The 18,281-nt window shown below is 42.9% G+C and overlaps 2 protein-coding genes across 4 annotated transcripts; one reads left to right on the forward strand and one right to left on the reverse strand.

Moving 5' to 3' along the window:
* Positions 1-43: 43 nt before the first annotated feature.
* Positions 44-8,751, forward strand: LOC109898444 (homologous-pairing protein 2 homolog). 2 transcript variants are annotated; one of them, XM_031834046.1, is made up of 9 exons: positions 44-173; positions 394-494; positions 588-677; positions 7,633-7,744; positions 7,824-7,969; positions 8,047-8,100; positions 8,237-8,296; positions 8,427-8,496; positions 8,587-8,751. In XM_031834046.1, exons 1-8 carry the CDS (start codon positions 152-154, stop codon positions 8,481-8,483), a joined length of 642 nt encoding a protein of 213 aa, XP_031689906.1. In that variant the 5' UTR covers positions 44-151; the 3' UTR covers positions 8,484-8,496; positions 8,587-8,751. The 2 variants fall into 2 exon arrangements, with proteins under 2 accessions (XP_031689906.1, XP_020349002.1); XM_020493413.2 differs by having other exon boundaries at positions 45-173; positions 8,427-8,751.
* On the reverse strand, positions 8,703-17,536 carry LOC109898443 (max-like protein X). 2 transcript variants are annotated; one of them, XM_020493412.2, is made up of 8 exons: positions 17,417-17,536; positions 15,453-15,489; positions 15,234-15,323; positions 14,772-14,881; positions 14,446-14,548; positions 14,148-14,247; positions 10,517-10,718; positions 8,703-10,210 (listed from the first exon to the last, which is right to left on the reverse strand). In XM_020493412.2, the coding sequence occupies exons 1-8, from the start codon at positions 17,456-17,458 to the stop codon at positions 10,154-10,156; spliced, it is 741 nt and encodes a 246-aa protein (XP_020349001.1). In that variant the 5' UTR covers positions 17,459-17,536; the 3' UTR covers positions 8,703-10,153. The 2 variants fall into 2 exon arrangements, with proteins under 2 accessions (XP_020349001.1, XP_031689905.1); XM_031834045.1 differs by having other exon boundaries at positions 15,453-15,730; positions 17,417-17,474.
* Positions 17,537-18,281: the final 745 nt, after the last annotated feature.

Genomic DNA, 18,281 nt, shown 5'->3' on the forward strand with positions numbered 1-18,281 from the left:
CACAGAGGCGGAGGGTGACGAAAACAAGCTTGTTTCGATATGACGTAGGTAAAGCCTGGACACCCACAATGCATCACGGCGCGCGAAACTCGAGATCTGTCAATAAGCATAAATTAGTTAGCGATAGCTTATAGCTCACGGAATAAAAAAAATGAGCAAAAAAGACAACGGAGGTATGAGTTGTAATCTTTTACTTTTATTTTACCAGGTTGCTACATTCATTGCGTCTAGTATGTTGCCAAACATGACAGACGTTTTCCTAACCGATGTAGCGAACGTTAGCCAAGTTAGAAGCAGTACAGCAAGCTAGCTCACTGACACTCACCTGCACTGATAAATTCCATACACCAGCTAGAAGTTATACAGGTCACTGTTTTGTGTTTTTATTGTCAGGTTTAACAGTCATATTTGCTTACCTAAACGAGAAGAACCGTCCTTACAGTGCCCAAGATGTCTTTAACAATTTACAGAAGCAGCACGGCCTGGGAAAGACGGTGAGAAAGGCTAAACTGTTCTGAGCCAGTGATACGATTTTCAGCATACATAAACTAAAATGTATATTTGATTACTCATTCCTATCCTGGTAGGCTGTGGTTAAAGCCATGGAACAGTTGGCACTGGAAGGGAAGATCAAAGAGAAAACCTATGGGAAGCAAAAGATCTACTTTGCTGATCAGGTGATCAAGGCTGAGTATCAGAGCAGCACGTCAATGCGTACTGTATATGTTGACTGAAATATGTAGCCACTGCTGATCTGAATCTTTTGTTTTGGTGATTCGTTTTTTTTTCTCTCTTTGCTGCTAATTTCACAAGTATGTGGGGAATTTGTTTAAAAAAAAAAAAAATTCTAAACTGTTATTAACACTTGTAAGCAGCCAGTCTTCCATTCAATAACCGTCATTAATTTTGTTTGGAGACCTCTTTCACCACACAACCAAGTGTACTGTGAAATGAGTAGATTGGTTTGATCACCAAAACACAACATAATGATATTTCCTCAATTGTTATTTTAACGTACTCCAATGGCAGTAAATGTAAGATACTTCAAAATTGCCCTTTGAATTTACATTACTGTACAGTACTGTTATCACATTAGGCAATACACTTGCACTACCCATAAAAATTGACTGAACATCAAATGTTAATTTTCTATCCAAGCCTGACATACAGTACCAGTCAAAAGTTTGGACACCTACTCATTCAAGGGTATTTCTTTATTTCTAGTATGTTCTACAAACTATAAAACAACACATGGAATCATGTAGTATCCAAAAAAGTGTTAAACCAATCAACATATTTTATATTTGAGATTCTTCAAAGTTGCTACAATTTGACGACAGCTTAACACACTCTTGGCATTCTCTCAACCAGCTTCATGAGGAATGCTTTTCCAAGAGTCTTGAAGGAGTTCCCACATGCTGAGCACTTGTTGGCTGCTTTTTCTTCACTCTGCGGTCCAACTCGTCCCAAACCATCTCAATTGGGTTGTGGTTGGGTGATTGTGGAGGCCAGGTCATCTGATACAGCACTCCATCACTCTCCTTCTTAGTCAAATAGTCATTACAGAGCCTGGAGGTGTGTTGGGTCATTGTCCTGTTGAAAAACAAATGATAGTCCCACTAAGCGCAAACCAGATGGGATGGCGTACCGCTGCAGAATGCTGTGGTAGCCATGCTGGTCAAGTGTGCCCTGAATTCTAAATTAATCACAGACAGTGTCACCAGCAAAGCACCATCACACCTGCTTCATGGTGGGAACCACACATGCGGAGATCATCCACTCACCTACTCTGCGTCTCCCAAAGACACAGCGGTTGGAACCAAAGATCTCACCGGTCTCCACCAGTCTAACTTCCATTTCTCTTGTTTCTTGGCCTAAGCATGTCTTCTTATTGGTGTCCTTTAGTAGTGGTTTCTTTGCAGCATTTCGACCATGAAGGCCTGATTCACGCAGTCTCCTCCGGCCGACAGAGATGGCCGCCTCGCTTCGCGTTCCTAGGAAACTGTTATTTCTTACCTTGGTACCCCAGGTAATCTTAGGTTTCATTACATACAGTCGGGAGGAACTACTGAATATAAGAGCAACATCAACTCCCCATCATTATGACCAGGAATACGAATTTCCCGAAACGGATCCTGTGTTTTGCCCACCACCCAGGACAATGGATCGGATCCTAGCCGGCGAGGCCAAACAACGTCGCCGTAAAAGGGGCAAACGAAGCGGTCTTCTGGTATACTACTCGCCAATGTTCAGTCTCTTGACAACAAGGTTGATGAAATCCAAGCAAGGGTAGCATTCCAGAGAGACATCAGAGACGTTCTTTGCTTCGCGGAAACATGGCTCACTCAAGAGACTCTATCGGAGTCGGTGCAGCCAGCTGGTTTCTTCACGCATCGCGCCGACAGAAACAAGCATCTTTCTGGTAAGAAGAGGGGTGGGGGGGTATGCCTTATGATTAACGAGACGTGGTGTGATAATAACAACATACAGGAACTCAAGTCCTTCTGTTTACCTGACTTAGAATTCCTCACAATCAAATGTCGACCGCATTATCTACCAAGAGAATTCTCTTCGATTATGATCACAGCCGTATATATTTCCCCCCAAGCAGACACATCGATGGCCCTGAACAAACTTTATTTGACTTTATGCAAACTGGAAACCACATATCCTGAGGCTGCATTCATTTTAGCTGGGGATTTTAACAAGGCTAACAAGACTCCCTAAATTCTATCAGCATATCGATTGTGCAACCAGGGCTGGTAAAACCCTGGATCATTGTTATTCTAACTTCCGCGATGCATATAAGGCCCTCCCCCGCCCTCCTTTCGGAAAAGCTGACCACGACTCCATTTTGTTGCTTCCAGCCTATAGACAGAAACTAAAACAGGAAGCTCCCACGCTCAGGTCTGTTCAACGCTGGTCCGATCAATCTGACTCCAAGCTTCAAGACTGCTTCGATCACGTCGATTGGGATATGTTTCGCATTGCGTCCAACAGCAACATTGACGAATATGCTGATTCGGTGAGCGAGTTCATTAGAAAGTGCATTGGCGATGTCGTACCCATAGCAACTATTAAAACATTCCCAAACCAGAAACCGTGGATTAATGGCAGCATTCGCATGAATCTGAAAGTGCGAACCACTGCTTTTAACCAGGGCAAGGTGACCAGAAACATGACCGAATACAAACAGTGTAGCTATTCCCTGCGCAAGGCAATCAAACAAGCTAAGCATCAGTATAGAGACAAAGTAGAGTCACAATTCAACGGCTCAGACACAAGAGGTATGTGGCAGGGTCTACAGTCAATCACGGATTACAAAAAGAAAACCAGCCCTGTTGCGGACCAGGATGTCTTGCTACCAGACAGACTAAATAACTTCTTTGCTCGCTTTGAGGACAATACAGTGCCACTGACACGGCCCGCTACCAAAACCTGCGGACTCTCCTTCACTGCAGCCGGCGTGAGTAAAACATTTAAAAGTGTTAACCCTCGCAAGGCTGCAGGCCCAGACGGCATCCCCAGCCGCGTCCTCAGAGCTTGCGCAGACCAGCTGGCTGTTGTGTTTACGGACATATTCAATCAATCCTTATCCCAGTCTGCTGTCCCCTCATGCTTCAAGAGGGCCACCATTGTTCCTGTTCCCAAGAAAGCTAAGGTAACTGAGCTAAACGACTACCGCCCCGTAGCACTCACTTCCGTCATCATGAAGTGCTTTGAGAGACAAGTCAAGGACCATATCACCTCCACCCTACCCGACACCCTAGACCCACTCCAATTTGCTTACCGCCCCAATAGGTCCACAGACGACGCAATTGCAACCGCACTGCCCTAACCCATCTGGACAAGAGGAATACCTACGTGAGAATGCTGTTCATCGACTACAGCCCAGCATTTAACGCCAAAGTACCCTCCAAACTCGTCATCAAGCTCGAGACCCTGGGTCTCGACCCCGCCCTGTGCAACTGGTTACTGGACTTCCTGACTGGCCGCCCCCAGGTGGTGAGAGTAGGTAACAACATCTCCACCCCTGATCCTCAACACTGGGGATCCACAAGGGTGCGTTCTGAGCCCTCTCCTGTACTCCCTGTTCACCCACGACTGCGTGGCCATGCACGCCTCCAACTCAATCATCAAGTTTGCGGATGACACTACAGTGGTAGGCTTGATTACCAACAACGACGAGACAGCCTACAGGGAGGAGGTGAGGGCCCTCGGAGTGTGGTGTCAGGAAAATAACCTCACACTCAACGTCAACAAAACAAAGGAGATGATCGTGGACTTTAGGAAACAGCAGAGGGAGCACCCCTCTTCAACCTCAGGAGGCTGAAGAAATTCGGCTTGTCAACAAAAGCACAACTTTTACAGATGCACAATCGAGAGCATCCTGTTGGGCTGTATCACCGCCTGGTACGGCAACTGCTCCGCCCACAACCGTAAGCCTCTCCAGAGGGTAGTGAGGTCTGCACAACGCATCACCGGGGTAAAACTACCTGCCCTCCAGGACACCTACACCACCCGATGTCACAGGAAGGCCATAAAGATCATCAAGGATAACAACCACCCGAGCCACTGCCTGTTCACCCTGCTATCATCCAGAAGGCGAGGTCAGTACATGTGCATCAAAGCAGGGACCGAGAGACTGAAAAACAGCTTCTATCTCAAGGCCATCAGACTGTTAAACAGCCACCACTAACATTGAGTGGCTGCTGCCAACATACTGACTCAACTCCAGCCACTTTAATAATGGAAATTGATGTAAAAAATTTAGCACTAGCCACTTTAAACAATGCCACTTAATATAATGTTTACATACCCTACATTACTAATCTCATATGTATATACTGTACTCGATACTATCTACTGCATCTTGCCTATGCCGTTCTGTACCATCACTCATTCATATCGTTATGTACATATTCTTTATCCCTTTACACTTGTGTGTATAAGGTAGCAGTTGTGGAATTATTAGGTTAGATTACTCGTTGGTTACTACTGCATTGTCGGAACTAGAAGCACAAGCATTTCGCTACACTCACATTAACATCTGCTAACCATGTGTATATGACAAATAACATTTTATTTGATGTCGAGATATGTCTGTTACTTTGCCTCTGTAACTCATTTATTTGGGCTGCAATCTGAGGTGCAGTTAACTAATGAATTTATCCTCTGCAGCAGAGGTAACTCTGGGTCTTCTTTTCCTGTGGCGGTCCTCGTGAGAGCCAGTTTCATCATAGCACTTTGTGGTTTTTGTGACTGCACCAACTTTCAAAGTTCTTGAAATGTTCCGTAATGATGGACTGTCATTTTTCTTTGCTTATTTTAGCTGTCCTTGCCATAATATGGACTTGGTCTTTTCCCAAATAGGGCTATCTTCTGTATACCACCCCTACCTTGTCACAACACAACTGATTGGCTCAAACGCATTAACAAGGAAAGAAATTCCACAAATTAATTTAAAGGCACACCTGTTAATTGAAATGCATTCCAGGTGACTACCTCATGAAGCTGGTTGAGAGAATGCCAAGACTGCAAAGATGTCAAGGCAAAGGGTGGCTACTTTGAAGAATCTCATAAAATATATTTCTTTGTTTAACACTTTTTTTGGTTATTAGATTCCATATGGGGTATTTCATAGTTTTGATGTCTTCACTATTATATCTACAATGTAGAAAATAGTAAAAATTCAGAAAAACCCTTGAATGAGTAGGTGTGTCCAAACCTTTGACTGGTACTGTAGGTCTGGAGTGGTCCTATACATGGCCACAGCTCATAAGAGTGTGGCACTAACAACAGAGTTGTAGATCCGTTTCCCACTGGGGACACATTCCAAAATGTGTGAACTTTTGTCACTTTGGATAAGTGTCTATGTAAATATATATACACTGCTCAAAAAAATAAAGGGAACACTTAAACAACACAATGTAACTCCAAGTCAATCACACTTCTGTGAAATCAAACTGTCCTCTTAGGAAGCAACACTGATTGACAATAAATGTCACATGCTGTTGTGCAAATGGAATAGAAAACAGGTGGAAATTATAGGCAATTAGCAAGACACCCCTAATAAAGGAGTGGTTCTGCAGGTGGGGACCACAGACCACTTCTCAGTTCCTATGCTTCCTGGCTGATGTTTTGCTGGCGGTACTTTCACACTAGTGGTAGCATGAGACGGAGTTTACAACCCACACAAGTGGCTCAGGTAGTGCAGCTCATCCAGGATGGCATCAATGCGAGCTGTGGCAAGAAGGTTTGCTGTGTCTGTCAGCATAGTGTCCAGAGCATGGAGGCGCTACCAGGAGACATGCCAGTACATCAGGAGACGTGGAGGAGGCCGTAGGAGGGCAACAACCCAGCAGCAGGACCGCTACCTCCGCCTTTGTGCAAGGAGGAGCACTGCCAGAGCCCTGCAAAATGACCTCCAGCAGGCCACAAATGTGCATGTGTCTGCTCAAACGGTCAGAAACAGACTCCATGAGGGCCCGAAGTCCACAGGTGGGGGTTGTGCTTACAGCCCAACACCGTGCAGGACGTTTGGCATTTGCCAGAGAACACCAAGATTGGCAAATTCGCCACTGGCGCCCTGTGCTCTTCACAGATGAAAGCAGGTTCACACTGAGCACATGTGACAGACGTGACAGAGTCTGGAGACGCCGTGGAGAACGTTCTGCTGCCTGCAACATCCTCCAGCATGACCGGTTTGGCGGTGGGTCAGTCATTGTGTGGGGTGGCATTTCTTTGGGGGGCCGCACAGCCCTCAATGTGCTCGCCAGAGGTAGCCTGACTGCCATTAGGTACCGAGATGAGATCCTCAGACCCCTTGTGATACCATATGCTGGTGCTGTTGGCCCTGGGTTCCTCCTAATGCAAGACAATGCTAGACCTCATGTGGCTGGAGTGTGTCAGCAGTTCCTGCAAGAGGAAGGCATTGATGCTATGGACTGGCCCGTCCATTCCCCAGACCTGAATCCAATTGAGCACATCTGGGACATCATGTCTCGTTCCATCCACCAATGCCACGTTGCACCACAGACTGTCCAGGAGTTGGCAGATGCTTTAGTCCAAGTCTGGGAGGAGATCCCTTAGGAGACCATCCGCCACCTCATCAGGACCAGGCCCAGGCGTTGTAGGGAGGTCATAGAGGCACATGGAGGCCACACACACTACTGAGCCTCATTTTGACTTGTTTTAAGGACATTACATCAAAGTTGGATCAGCCTGTAGTGTGGTTTTCCACTTTAATTTTGAGTGTGACTCCAAATCCAGACCTCTATGGGTTGATAAATTTGATTTCCATTGATAATTTTTGTGTGATTTTGTTGTCAGCACATTCAACTATGTAAAGAAAAAAGTATTTAATAAGAATATTTCATTCATTCAGATCTAGGATGTGTTATTTTAGTGTTCCCTTTATTTTTTTGAGCAGTGTATTATGGCTATTACAGTTCTGTATTGTAGTAAAGCAGTGAAGTTTGGTGAAAAAGTGACTGATTTTGTGTTATAGTCAAATGAAAATGTGTTCATTTCCTTTTTGATGATCTGTTTTGAGTTGTGAGAATTTACCACATAGTAATAAAAAAACTAACCGGTAAATGTAACTACCAGAATGTCCTTGACTACCTACAGGCCCAGTTTGCAGAGGTGAGTGAGGCAGATCTGAAGGCCATCGACAGTCGCAGCCTGCACCTGTGTGCTGAGGTCAGAGATATCTCTCAGGGCTGCAGACAGCTGGACACAGGTAGGGCTCCCCTCTTTGGCCCTATCAGCACTCTTCCCACACACTTGACTATCCGACATACTCTTATCTCTGATTGCAGAGCTGAAGGAGCTCAACAGCTCCCTGACCACAGAGGAAATTATATCAGAGATCCAGGAGCTGAAAGAAGTGTGTTCTGGTTACAGTGAGCATCTGGAGAAGATCAAGTCAGCGACCAATCATGTCACACCAGAGCAGAAGGAGATGGTATGGGTCACAATCAGACCTGGGTTCAAATACAACCCCCCCCCCCCATATACTGTGCTCATGCATCTTTCCTTCAGGTTTACAAGGAGAGACATCTCTACGTGAAAGAGTGGAAGAAGAGGAAGAGACTGGTGATTTATTTATTTTAGGGCTCTATTCCAGCTGTATTGCTGACATGAATAGAGCCCTTACTTGATCAAAGCCGTACGAGTATTCGTGTCAGAGCAGGACAAACCAGAACAAATAGTCTGTCTCTGCTCCTCTCAGGCAGCTGATATGATGAGTTCCATTTTGGAGGGATACCCAAAGACCAAGAAGCAATTTCTGGTAAGATGCTACTGTCTTTATTTGGGAAACGGGATATTGTTCATCACCATGACAGAGGGAGACAAATGCCTATCATGTTTACTCTTATTTGTCAACCTGAGATGTCAGCATCTTTGTGTTCTCTGTTTAGGAAGAAGTTGGTGTGGAGACTGATGAGGACTGTAAAGTGACTATGCCAAGTACCTGACAGAATGTTGGAGGATCTTTGTGTTCTGTTTAGGAAGAAGTTGGTGTGGAGACTGATGAGGACTGTAAAGTTGCTATGCCAAGTACCTGACAGAATGTTGGAGGATCTTTGTTTACTTTGACTTGAATGTCAATTCTGAGGGAGTATTATGCCATCAAAACTCATTCCAAGAATAACTAGTTACTATTTGTAATGTTTTGTAATAAAATACCTTGTACAGGGGTATACTTTAAAGTTTATTTTGCCATTAAAAATCATTCATACGAAATACTTCCATCAAATTCTTGTCCAAATCAGCAGAAAATATGTAACAGTAGACCTGATTTATTTATACCAGCACAAATACTTGTCGTATAAAATTATCCCTTTTTAAAGTCTGGTGATTACACAGATTAAACATTCACATCTGTTAGGCTTACCAGAAGGTCCTGAAACATTTGGTACAAGTTCTCCTGAGCACATTGTCAAAATAAATCACCAAATTATTCACATTACATTTGAACATTCTTGACTGTTTAAGGCCAGGATTCAATCAGATCTGCAGCAACCTGCATCAGCCGACAAACACATTGCTTTTGTTTAGGTGGTGTAACTGTTGAAGCTGACAAATTGGTAAGCGGCTGCTCTTGTGGTCATTGTCATGAAACCACACCCGTCCTTATATCCCAGCCACCTTAGAAGTTCAGAACAAGAATGTGTAGGCTATATAGAAATGACAATCATTAAACAAAGTCTGGATTTATCACACATTTCACTGTTATAATTTGTAACACTTCTACTAATGCACCTTGGTGCATCCAATGGCAATGCCAGCTATAGTTAACGCCAGGAGCTTCTTGTGGATTTGACAGCTCTAACGCCGTCATTGTAAATAATAATTAGCTCTTAACTGACTTGCCTAGTTTAACGCAGTTACACCTCCAACACCACCTAAACAAAAGCAATGATTAGCTATGCGTTTACCGCTAATCTGATTGAATCCTGGCCAGAGTTTTTTGGTTCAGAGATTCTGTTTAAAAACCATGTATAATACAGAACTATTCATGAATCACTATTCTACCGTGCCTTTTTGCCAATAAAGATGATGAAATGCGAAAAGCTGCAGTAACACTTACAAATATGCTTGATTCTGTCACAACATGGACACAACAGCAATCATAACATCACAATCAATGATGAACATTTAACAATTCTCAAATACCATCACAACTGGTTTGAATTGAATATTTTAACTCATGACTGTTTTGGATTTGATTCGAACCGGTTTAGAACTTTATGCTGGTTTGAACACTGGAACAAAAAAAGGTTTGGAATGGAACAATTAAAAAATAAAATGTGGTTCCAACCCCTGATTTGTGGTGAATGTAAACATTAGGGAACGTTTACACGCAAGCGGCCATTTGCCTTGTTTAACAACTCTGTTCTGCAACGAAACCCGATGACTAAAACCACAGAATGCTGGGCTGGATTTGACCTGACTAAACAGGAAACACCCAACCCTGCTGCAGACTGGTGGTGAGTTGAGTAAGCGTTAACGATTTAAATACTGCAGGCCAGGAGGGAACACAATAGGCTGATATGTGAGGTCTACCAGACCCTGAGAACCCAGGGTAGGCCCCGGCTCCATCCTCGAGGGGAGATTCCTGTCCTGAGTTTACACCTGAACTGCATTAATACGGCTGGCTGTTGAGCTGCCGGAGAACTCCCACCACAAACTCACGCAATGTCTGGGAAGGAAAAGAGGACAAACATGTGTTACCTTCCACAGCTGTCAACTCAACATAGTCATCAATCCTCAGAGCAAGACAGGGTGGCTGGCATGTCAATTAAAGCCTACAGCGGTGATAGTTTTGACCTGTTGGGGTCAGACGTAAGTTCAAAATACCATCCTTGAAAAGAAAATACACCAAAATGCCATGACTATCACATGTAAAGACCATTACCTTAAAACCATACATGATTTGGTGCGCCATCCACCAGCAGCGAGATTCCCCCAGCAGTACAGTACATTTAGTGCATATTGAGTGTCCTACCTGAGGCTTGCAGTGCTCCTCGATCCAGCTGAAGACGCAGGCGGACAGCTCCTGGAAGCTGGCCACAGACACAGACCTGCTGAAGGACTGGAACAGGGAGTCCATGATGCTCTGAAACACGCTGAACTTGACCTGGTCTGACACCTGCTCCTCCCCTTGCTGAGGGTTGTTCTGGTGGGCCTTCACTATGTGCTCATAGTTCCTACAACACACAGGTTAAACATGTTATAAACCGGGTAGTTTGGGTACTGGATGCTAATTGGCTGAAACAGAATTCCAGCCGTGTGTATATCAGACAATATACCATGGGTTTGACACAATACATATTTTTTGCTATATTCATGTTGTTAAACGGTTTATAATAACAATAAGGCGTGGGTGGTTTATGGCATGCAGCCAATACAGTGCTTTCAGAAAGTTGATGCACCTTGACCTAATTTTTTTTGTAATCCAGCCTGAATTTAAAATGGATTAAATTGAGATGATATATGTATATATATATATATTTTTTTTTACAAACAAATTTAAAATTAAAAGCTTAAATGTCTTGAGTCATTAAGTAATCAACCCTTTGTTATGGCAAGCCAAAATAAGTTCAGGAGTAAAAATGATTAACAACCAATTAGACAGTGCAAATATTGTACAATCCAGGTGTGCAAAGCTCTTTAGAGACTTACCCAGAAAGACTCACAGCTGTAATAGCTGCCAGAGGTGATTCCAATTTATTGTCTTAGGGGTGTGAATACTTAAATTAGACGTCTGTATTTCATTTTCAATAAATTTGCTACTTTCTACAAAAATGTTTTCACTTTATTATAGTGTGTAGGGTGAAAAAAATACACACACTGTACTAGTCAAAAGTTGACACACCCACACCTTCCAGTGTTTTTATTTTTTTCTACATTGTAGAATAATAGTGAAGACATCAAAACTATGAAATAACACATAGAATCATGTGGTAATCCCAAAAAAAGTGTTAAACAAATCAAAATATATTTTATATTTGAGATTCTTCAAAGTAGCCACCCTTTGCCTTGACAGCTTTGCACATGCTTGGCATTCTCTCAACCAACTTCACGAGGTAGTCACCTGGAATGCATTTCAATTAAACACGTACGTATGCCTTGCTAAAAGTTCATTTGTGGAATTTCTTTCCTTGTTAATGCATTTGAGCCTATCAGTTGTGTTGTGACAAGGTAGGGGTGGTATACAGAAGATAGCCCTATCTGGTAAAAGATTAGCCAATAAATGCTTCAGAGTTCAAGTAACAGATACATCAACTATTCAGAGGAGACTGCGTGAATAAGGCCTTCATGGTCGAATTGCTGCAAAGAAACCACTGCTAAAGAACACCAATAATAAGAAGAGACTTGCTTGGGCCAAGAAACACAAGCAATGGACGTTAGACCGGTGGAAATCTGTCCTTTGGTCTGATGAGTCCAAATTTTAGGAGATCTTTGGTTTGTGAGACACAGTAGGTGAATGGTTGACCTCCGCATGTGTGGTTCCCACCATGAAGCATGGAGGAGGTGTGCTGGTGACACTGATTTATTTAGAATTCAAGGCACACTTAACAAGCATGGCTACCACAGCATTCTGCAGCGATACACCATCCCATCTGGTTTGCGCTGAGTGGGACTATCATTTGTTTTTCAACAGGACAATGACCCAACACACCACCAGGCTGTGGAAGGGCAATTTGACCAAGAAGGAGAGTGATGGAGTGCTGCATCAGATGACCTGGCCTCCACAATCACCCGACCTCAACCCAATTGAGATGGTTTGGGATGAGTTGGACTGCAGAGATAAGCAAAAGCATCCAAGTGCTCAGCATATGGCTACTTTGAAGAATCTCAAATATATTTAGATTTGTTTAACACTTTTTTGGTTACTACATGATTCCATAAGTGTCATCTCATAGTTGTCTTCACTATTATTCTACAATGTAGAAAATAGTAAAAAGAAAAATCCTTGAATGAGTAGGTGTGTCCAAACTTAACTGGTACTGTATAATTAATCCAATTTGAATTCAGTTTGTAACACAACAAAATGTAGAATAAGCAAAGGGGTACGAATACTTCCTGAAGACACTGTATACCACTAAGGGCTGTATCCAGGCACTGTGCCACACCTCCTCAGGCCTTATTGTTCAAGTAACCTGTTCCACTACATCTGACCATTTCTAACCAGGTTTCCAGCCAACCTTTTAATGCGCGTGATGTACATGTTGAGGAAAAATAAATAAATCACGACAGGCTTGATTGAAACAGAAAGTGTCGGTAAACTTTCCAAAATACAGACAAAAGCAAATACGCTAGAAAAGGTGGGATCTTTTTGTGTCTAAAATGTATTATGCGGGAAATGTCAGTGGAAAAGCTTTTAATGAGCAAATATTCATATAATAAACATCATATCGAAATAAACTTGGAGTCATGCGATGACGTGTGGTTGTCCCACTATAACGCATGCCGTTTATTAGGCTACAGATTAAATACGTTATGAACTTCACAGGGTGGTGAAAGTGCAAGTTGATGAGCTTGATGCTCCTTTCCAATCAATATCGAGCTGCCGTTTGACAAAGCTGCCATGTAGGCTAAACCCTCTCTGTATCTGCGAGCTGTTGGCTAGAGCCAATACCAGAGTGGGAACTCACTAGACAACCATTTGTTTTGAGAAACCCATCAGTAGAGTTGAAAATGCGATGTAAACCCATTTAACTTGCCATTTTTATTCAGCTCATCTGAATTTTTACCTCAAAAGGGATTTATGTGCACTTCGTCATCACGCACAGCCTTTTATCCGCAACAAGTTCATTTGGCGGAAAAACATCCCTGGTGGGAAAATGTGTAGTTTATTCGCATGAAATGGATGGAAACCTAGCTACTGACAATAGTGTTAATATCATCATATTTATACAACTATGATAGCGTCGTATTGGTAGTACATGTTTAAAGCTCTACAGCGCATCCATTTTACTCGCCTAAATGTTTTTGCTGTGCGACCTGGAATTCTAATTTAGGAGCACCGGTGCACCTAGAAAATGCTGGATTCTACCTTTAAAACCTCATTTTTAATTGTGCTCCTAAATGTCTTTGTGTGTGCTCACGTGCTCCTTGTAAAAAAGGTCAGCGTAGAACCGAGGCTGTCAAATAGCATAAATGACTGAACATTTCAAAACTTATAAATGAGGCTTCGGTGCCTCTTCAGGAAAATAAATGATGATTAGATGGCAGCTCAATCCAGTCAGATGTTCCTGTAGGAGTGGCCTCCCTCCACAGTATATGCAGAGGGTCACATCCCAACTGTTGTTTGGGTAAAACCAACCCCGTTGACTGCTTTCCTGGACTTCTCTCTGCCGGAGCAGAGTGTGGACTGAGGCATTTCCCTCTCTGATAAGGCCCGTCTACCAGGACTGACCTGATACAGCCTATGCAATCCACCATGGACACATGTGCATGAGTTATTAGGTAAATGAAACATATCCTTGAAGGTTCTCTTAACCTAAATTATACATATTTAATCTAACAGAGCTAATATCTTTAATATTCACCCCGCAGCTCCCCCTCTCTGCTTTGACACTTTACAGTATCACACTGTAGTAACAGATTATTTTGTTTTGCCTGCGACTAACGTTTTCATGATCTTCAGTGCCATCACTTCCTTCCTCAGCATAGACATGTCCTCCTCCTGCTTCTTCTTCTCTTTGTGCAGAAACTGGATGTAGTCGATAGCTGCAGCAGGAAACAGAAACAACCAGTTAGAAATGTTTTGTCCAGAAATCCCTATCAGGGAGGAAAATTCCAGCTTAGGGTGGGATCCTTTATAAATATTTATAGTATGTTGACATTTCAAAAAAATACAGGTCGGAATGCCAATTTGCAGTCCTAAAATGTACATTTCTGGTTGAGAGGTACAATGGTCTACATTACTTTTCTGCAGCACTGTGGCCTTGCTGATCTTCTGCGTCCCCACGGCAAACTCAGACTGCTGCTGGCAGGTGGGCACTATGGACTGGAGATCATCATAACCTTTCTGTGGAGTCAAACACACATGACAAACAGATTTTAGAAATGACAAAAATATTACATTTGGCCACCTAAGAAACATCTTAATTTTTTGGAAGAGATCAGTCACCAACTCCCTCTGTCCAACCCCCCCCCCCCCCCCAATCTTTTGTATTTTTGAACCTTTTCACAACTACCCTCCTCCCCATGATCTACACTCCTGTTGTTCCGCTCCCCATCGGAGGCCAAACCTTGATAGCATCCCGTCGTTTCTGCTCGGCCTGTGTGTGTGCCTGTCTCCTCCGGTCTTTGTAGGACTCCTTGTATGTGGTCTCATGCCTGTAGTCACTGTCTTCATCATCTACAGTGAGGAGAGGAAGAGCAGGTGTTTCAGTCTACCTCCCTAGGGCTCAAGGCCGACATCAAGCTAGAATAAAGCACTGGACAATGAGAGCGCAGGACAACGCCCAACCGAACTAGGTCACTTGGAAATGCAATAGAGAAAAAAAACCAAGAAAGAATAGAGTGAGAGTGAGGTAGGGAGTAAGACAACAAATAAAATGGTTGTTTCTGAATCAGGAAACAAAATAAATATGCAGCATTGCCTCACATACACAAAACGTTTAGTCATATAGTACACACACACCATGTTGCAGATTAAAAATACTCCCTAACATATGTTGTCTAAACATAAATGACAAAGAACACAGTACCTGTATTTGGTACTGATGAGGCACTTGTGGACCCAATGCTGTTAGCCCTGGAGACCACAGTACCCTTCCTTGCATTCTCAGCAAAGAAACCTTAATGGAGAACATTAAGAGCTCAGACATCATTAAATTACTAATCAGTTATCCACAGGACTGGTAGCCTACTAGCTATACATTGAATATTTTGGTAAAACAACAATTAGGACTAAGGATACTACTCACTGGGGTCAAATCCATTGTCACTGAAAGCCCCGTCATTCTGTTCAGCCATGGCAGGTGTTGACATGAGAGAATAAAACAGTGGATAAGGAGGTGAGAACAACAGGCTCTTTCCCGTCTCATTCAATGGGCAGATTCAATTATGCTGAGCCGCAGGGGCACCGGTGACGTGAACGGTAAAAGCAGTGAGGGAGGAGCTCCCTTCTCAAACGGAACAGTAATCTGTGCTGCTTGGGCAACAAGGCAGCATGGTGCGTCATTCAGAAACACACATCTCTTTTCTACAAAATAGGTTAAAATATATGTTTGCATTTTCAAACTAGTTTTCATTGGGAAGGCAGATAAAATGTTATCAAAAGCAATCACTTTTGTATGTGGAAACGGAATCTTTCTCTACTTTACAGACGACTTCTGCCACATTCACGTGCTAAATCTGAATGAGGTAACTCGAAAATGTCAGACTTGCTAACTGGTCTTAGTTATAAACGTGCCGCGTTCAACAAGTTTCCTAGTTTCGACTAGCATGTGAACGCGGCAGAAGTCAGCTGAAAAGTAGAGAAGGATTCTCGACTTCGCCGTGGACTTTGCCCAGGGCACCGGTTCCAAAACTGATTCAATCAACTTTCACTTTAATCGAATCCCCAGACAAACACAGCAATTAGCATAAACAAACGCCACTGACAGTAGTCCTGGGGTGTAATTTTTTTATTTATTTTACCTTTATTTAACCAGGCAAGTCAGTTAAGAACACATTCTTATTTTCAATGACGGCCTGGGAACAGTGGGTTAACTGCCTGTTCAGGGGCAGAACGACAGATTTGTACCTTGTCAGCTCGGGGATTGAACTCGCAACCTTCCGGTTACTAGTCCAACGCTCTAACCACTAGGCTACGCTATGTCCAAACAGTTATGTTCTGCAAATAAAACGTGTTTATATTGGTCAAATACAGGTGGGTTCCTTCCCGTTTCGTTTGCTTCTGTTTAAGAAACAGAATCAGCGGAATGAATACACCACTGATTTGATTCATGTAGGCAGAATGTCTACAAGTATTTGGTTTTGAATATACTTAAGTATCAAAAGTAAAAGTATAAATAATTTGAAATTCCTTTTATTAAGCAAACTAGACCGCACCATTTCCTTTACTGATAACCAGGGCCAAACGCAAACACTCAGATATCTTAACAAATTAGGCATGTGTGTTTAATGAGTCCGCCAGATCAGAGGCAGTAGAGATAAACATGTTCTCTTGATAAGTGTTAATTTGACATTTTTTCTGTTCTGCTAAGCATTCAAACTGTTACTTGTACTTTTGGGTGTCAGGGTAAATGTATGGAGTAAAAAGTGCATTATTTCCTTTAGGAATGTAGTGAAGTAAAAGTTATCCAAAATAAATAAAGTACAGATACCCCCAAAAAACTACTTAAGTAGTACTTCAAAGTATTTTTACACCACTGCTAGGTGGCAGCTAACTACTAGTAGGACCCACGTTCCTATGTGGTCAGTGCAGACAAGGCTGAAATATGGCAAGTATTTTTTGGCAAAAACATGTACACAACCTCGGCAAACATGCGTTGCGCGACATCGTGACGTGGGCGCAATCTGAACACACCAGCAGCGTTTTGTAAAGTTGACTTATTCATTTACCTGTGGATATATGATGAGTGTACCATTTGCAGAATTAAACACTGTCCACCCAGACGGTGAATTTGCTATTCACCCGCCTGGTCCACTATGACTAGGCTACAAATTGGCCAGCAGTTGACCGTTACAGAACCGTAACGAAAGTGGAAAGAAGCTTGAAAAGAGTCATAAACAAAAGCGCTAGCTACCTGTTAGCTAGCACAAGCAAATTGTAGCAAATTAACTCCAAATTACAAACACTATTCTTGCTACGAATATATGGCAGTGTCGTACACCGCTTATTTGTCCTCACATCTCATATATTTGTCTAAACTAGCAAGCTTACTTTGTTCCAGTGATCCTCCGGCGATGCTGTAGGATCCGTCATCTTGGAATTAAGCAGCTGTTCGAGAGCGTCATGCGGTGGAAAAGCTATTTAGAGAAAGGGAACTACGCCCTCTGCTGGTTCACACAGTATAACATACGACCTCAAATAAATGCAAGAAATTGAGCATGTTTATCGGCCGTAGGGATCTATTGCTGCGTTCAAAACAACGGAGAACTCGGTCAAATCATGACGTCAGTGATCTTCAGGACGGAAAGTCGGATATATAGAAAGAAGCCCGAAGTTCCCAAGTTGGAATTCCGTATTGGATGACCGTTCAAATCGTTTTTTCCCCACTCGGAGCCCGTTTTTTCTCTCAATGTTCCCAGTTGTTTTGAACGTAGTCAAGTCGGAAGTCAGAGATTTCCGATTTCCCAGTTCTTTGAACGCGGCATATGGCTGCGTTTACACAGCCCGATTATGATATTGCTTTCACAAATTGTCCCAATCAGATCAGCTCTGAAAAAGATCTGATGTGATGAAGATCTGATATAATTGTCCAAAAGATCAGAATTGGGCTTCCTTATCTGAACGCAGTCATAGGCTCCTTATTTTTACCAGTAACTGATTTTTCTCTGCAACACTGGTGAGTGGCCAGTCAGTGACATTAATCAATCTGGTAGAAAGTGTCTACTAAGACCTTGTTGATGTTCTAATTGTCAGAAATTGATCCACCACCACATGGTAACAACATGGGCAATTTTGCCTGGACTTCACTAGGGGTAGCAATGTGAATAGCTCACACAGGGTAGTGCTCTTGGAATGATATTTGAGGGTACACTGGGTAAAACGCAACTGCACTCACATTTCCACAAGCTATGTTCTG

The sequence above is a fragment of the Oncorhynchus kisutch genome, linkage group LG10 (assembly GCF_002021735.2).
Source record: "Oncorhynchus kisutch isolate 150728-3 linkage group LG10, Okis_V2, whole genome shotgun sequence".
Lineage (NCBI taxonomy): Eukaryota > Metazoa > Chordata > Actinopteri > Salmoniformes > Salmonidae > Oncorhynchus > Oncorhynchus kisutch.

Bases quoted from the DNA above. Each gene is read 5' to 3' on its own strand.
- LOC109898444 (XM_031834046.1), top strand. From the start codon at position 152: ATGAGCAAAAAAGACAACGGAG. The intron at 174-393 runs GTATGAGTTGTA...TTTTATTGTCAG, and splicing joins GAGCAAAAAAGACAACGGAG to GTTTAACAGTCATATTTGCT. The intron at 495-587 runs GTGAGAAAGGCT...CTATCCTGGTAG, and splicing joins AGCACGGCCTGGGAAAGACG to GCTGTGGTTAAAGCCATGGA.
- LOC109898443 (XM_020493412.2), bottom strand. From the start codon at position 17,458: ATGACGGATCCTACAGCATCGCCGGAGGATCACTGGAACAAA. The intron at 15,490-17,416 runs GTAAGCTTGCTA...ATGGCTGAACAG, and splicing joins CGGAGGATCACTGGAACAAA to AATGACGGGGCTTTCAGTGA. The intron at 14,248-14,445 runs GTAATGTAGACC...TTCCTGCTGCAG, and splicing joins GGCCACAGTGCTGCAGAAAA to CTATCGACTACATCCAGTTT.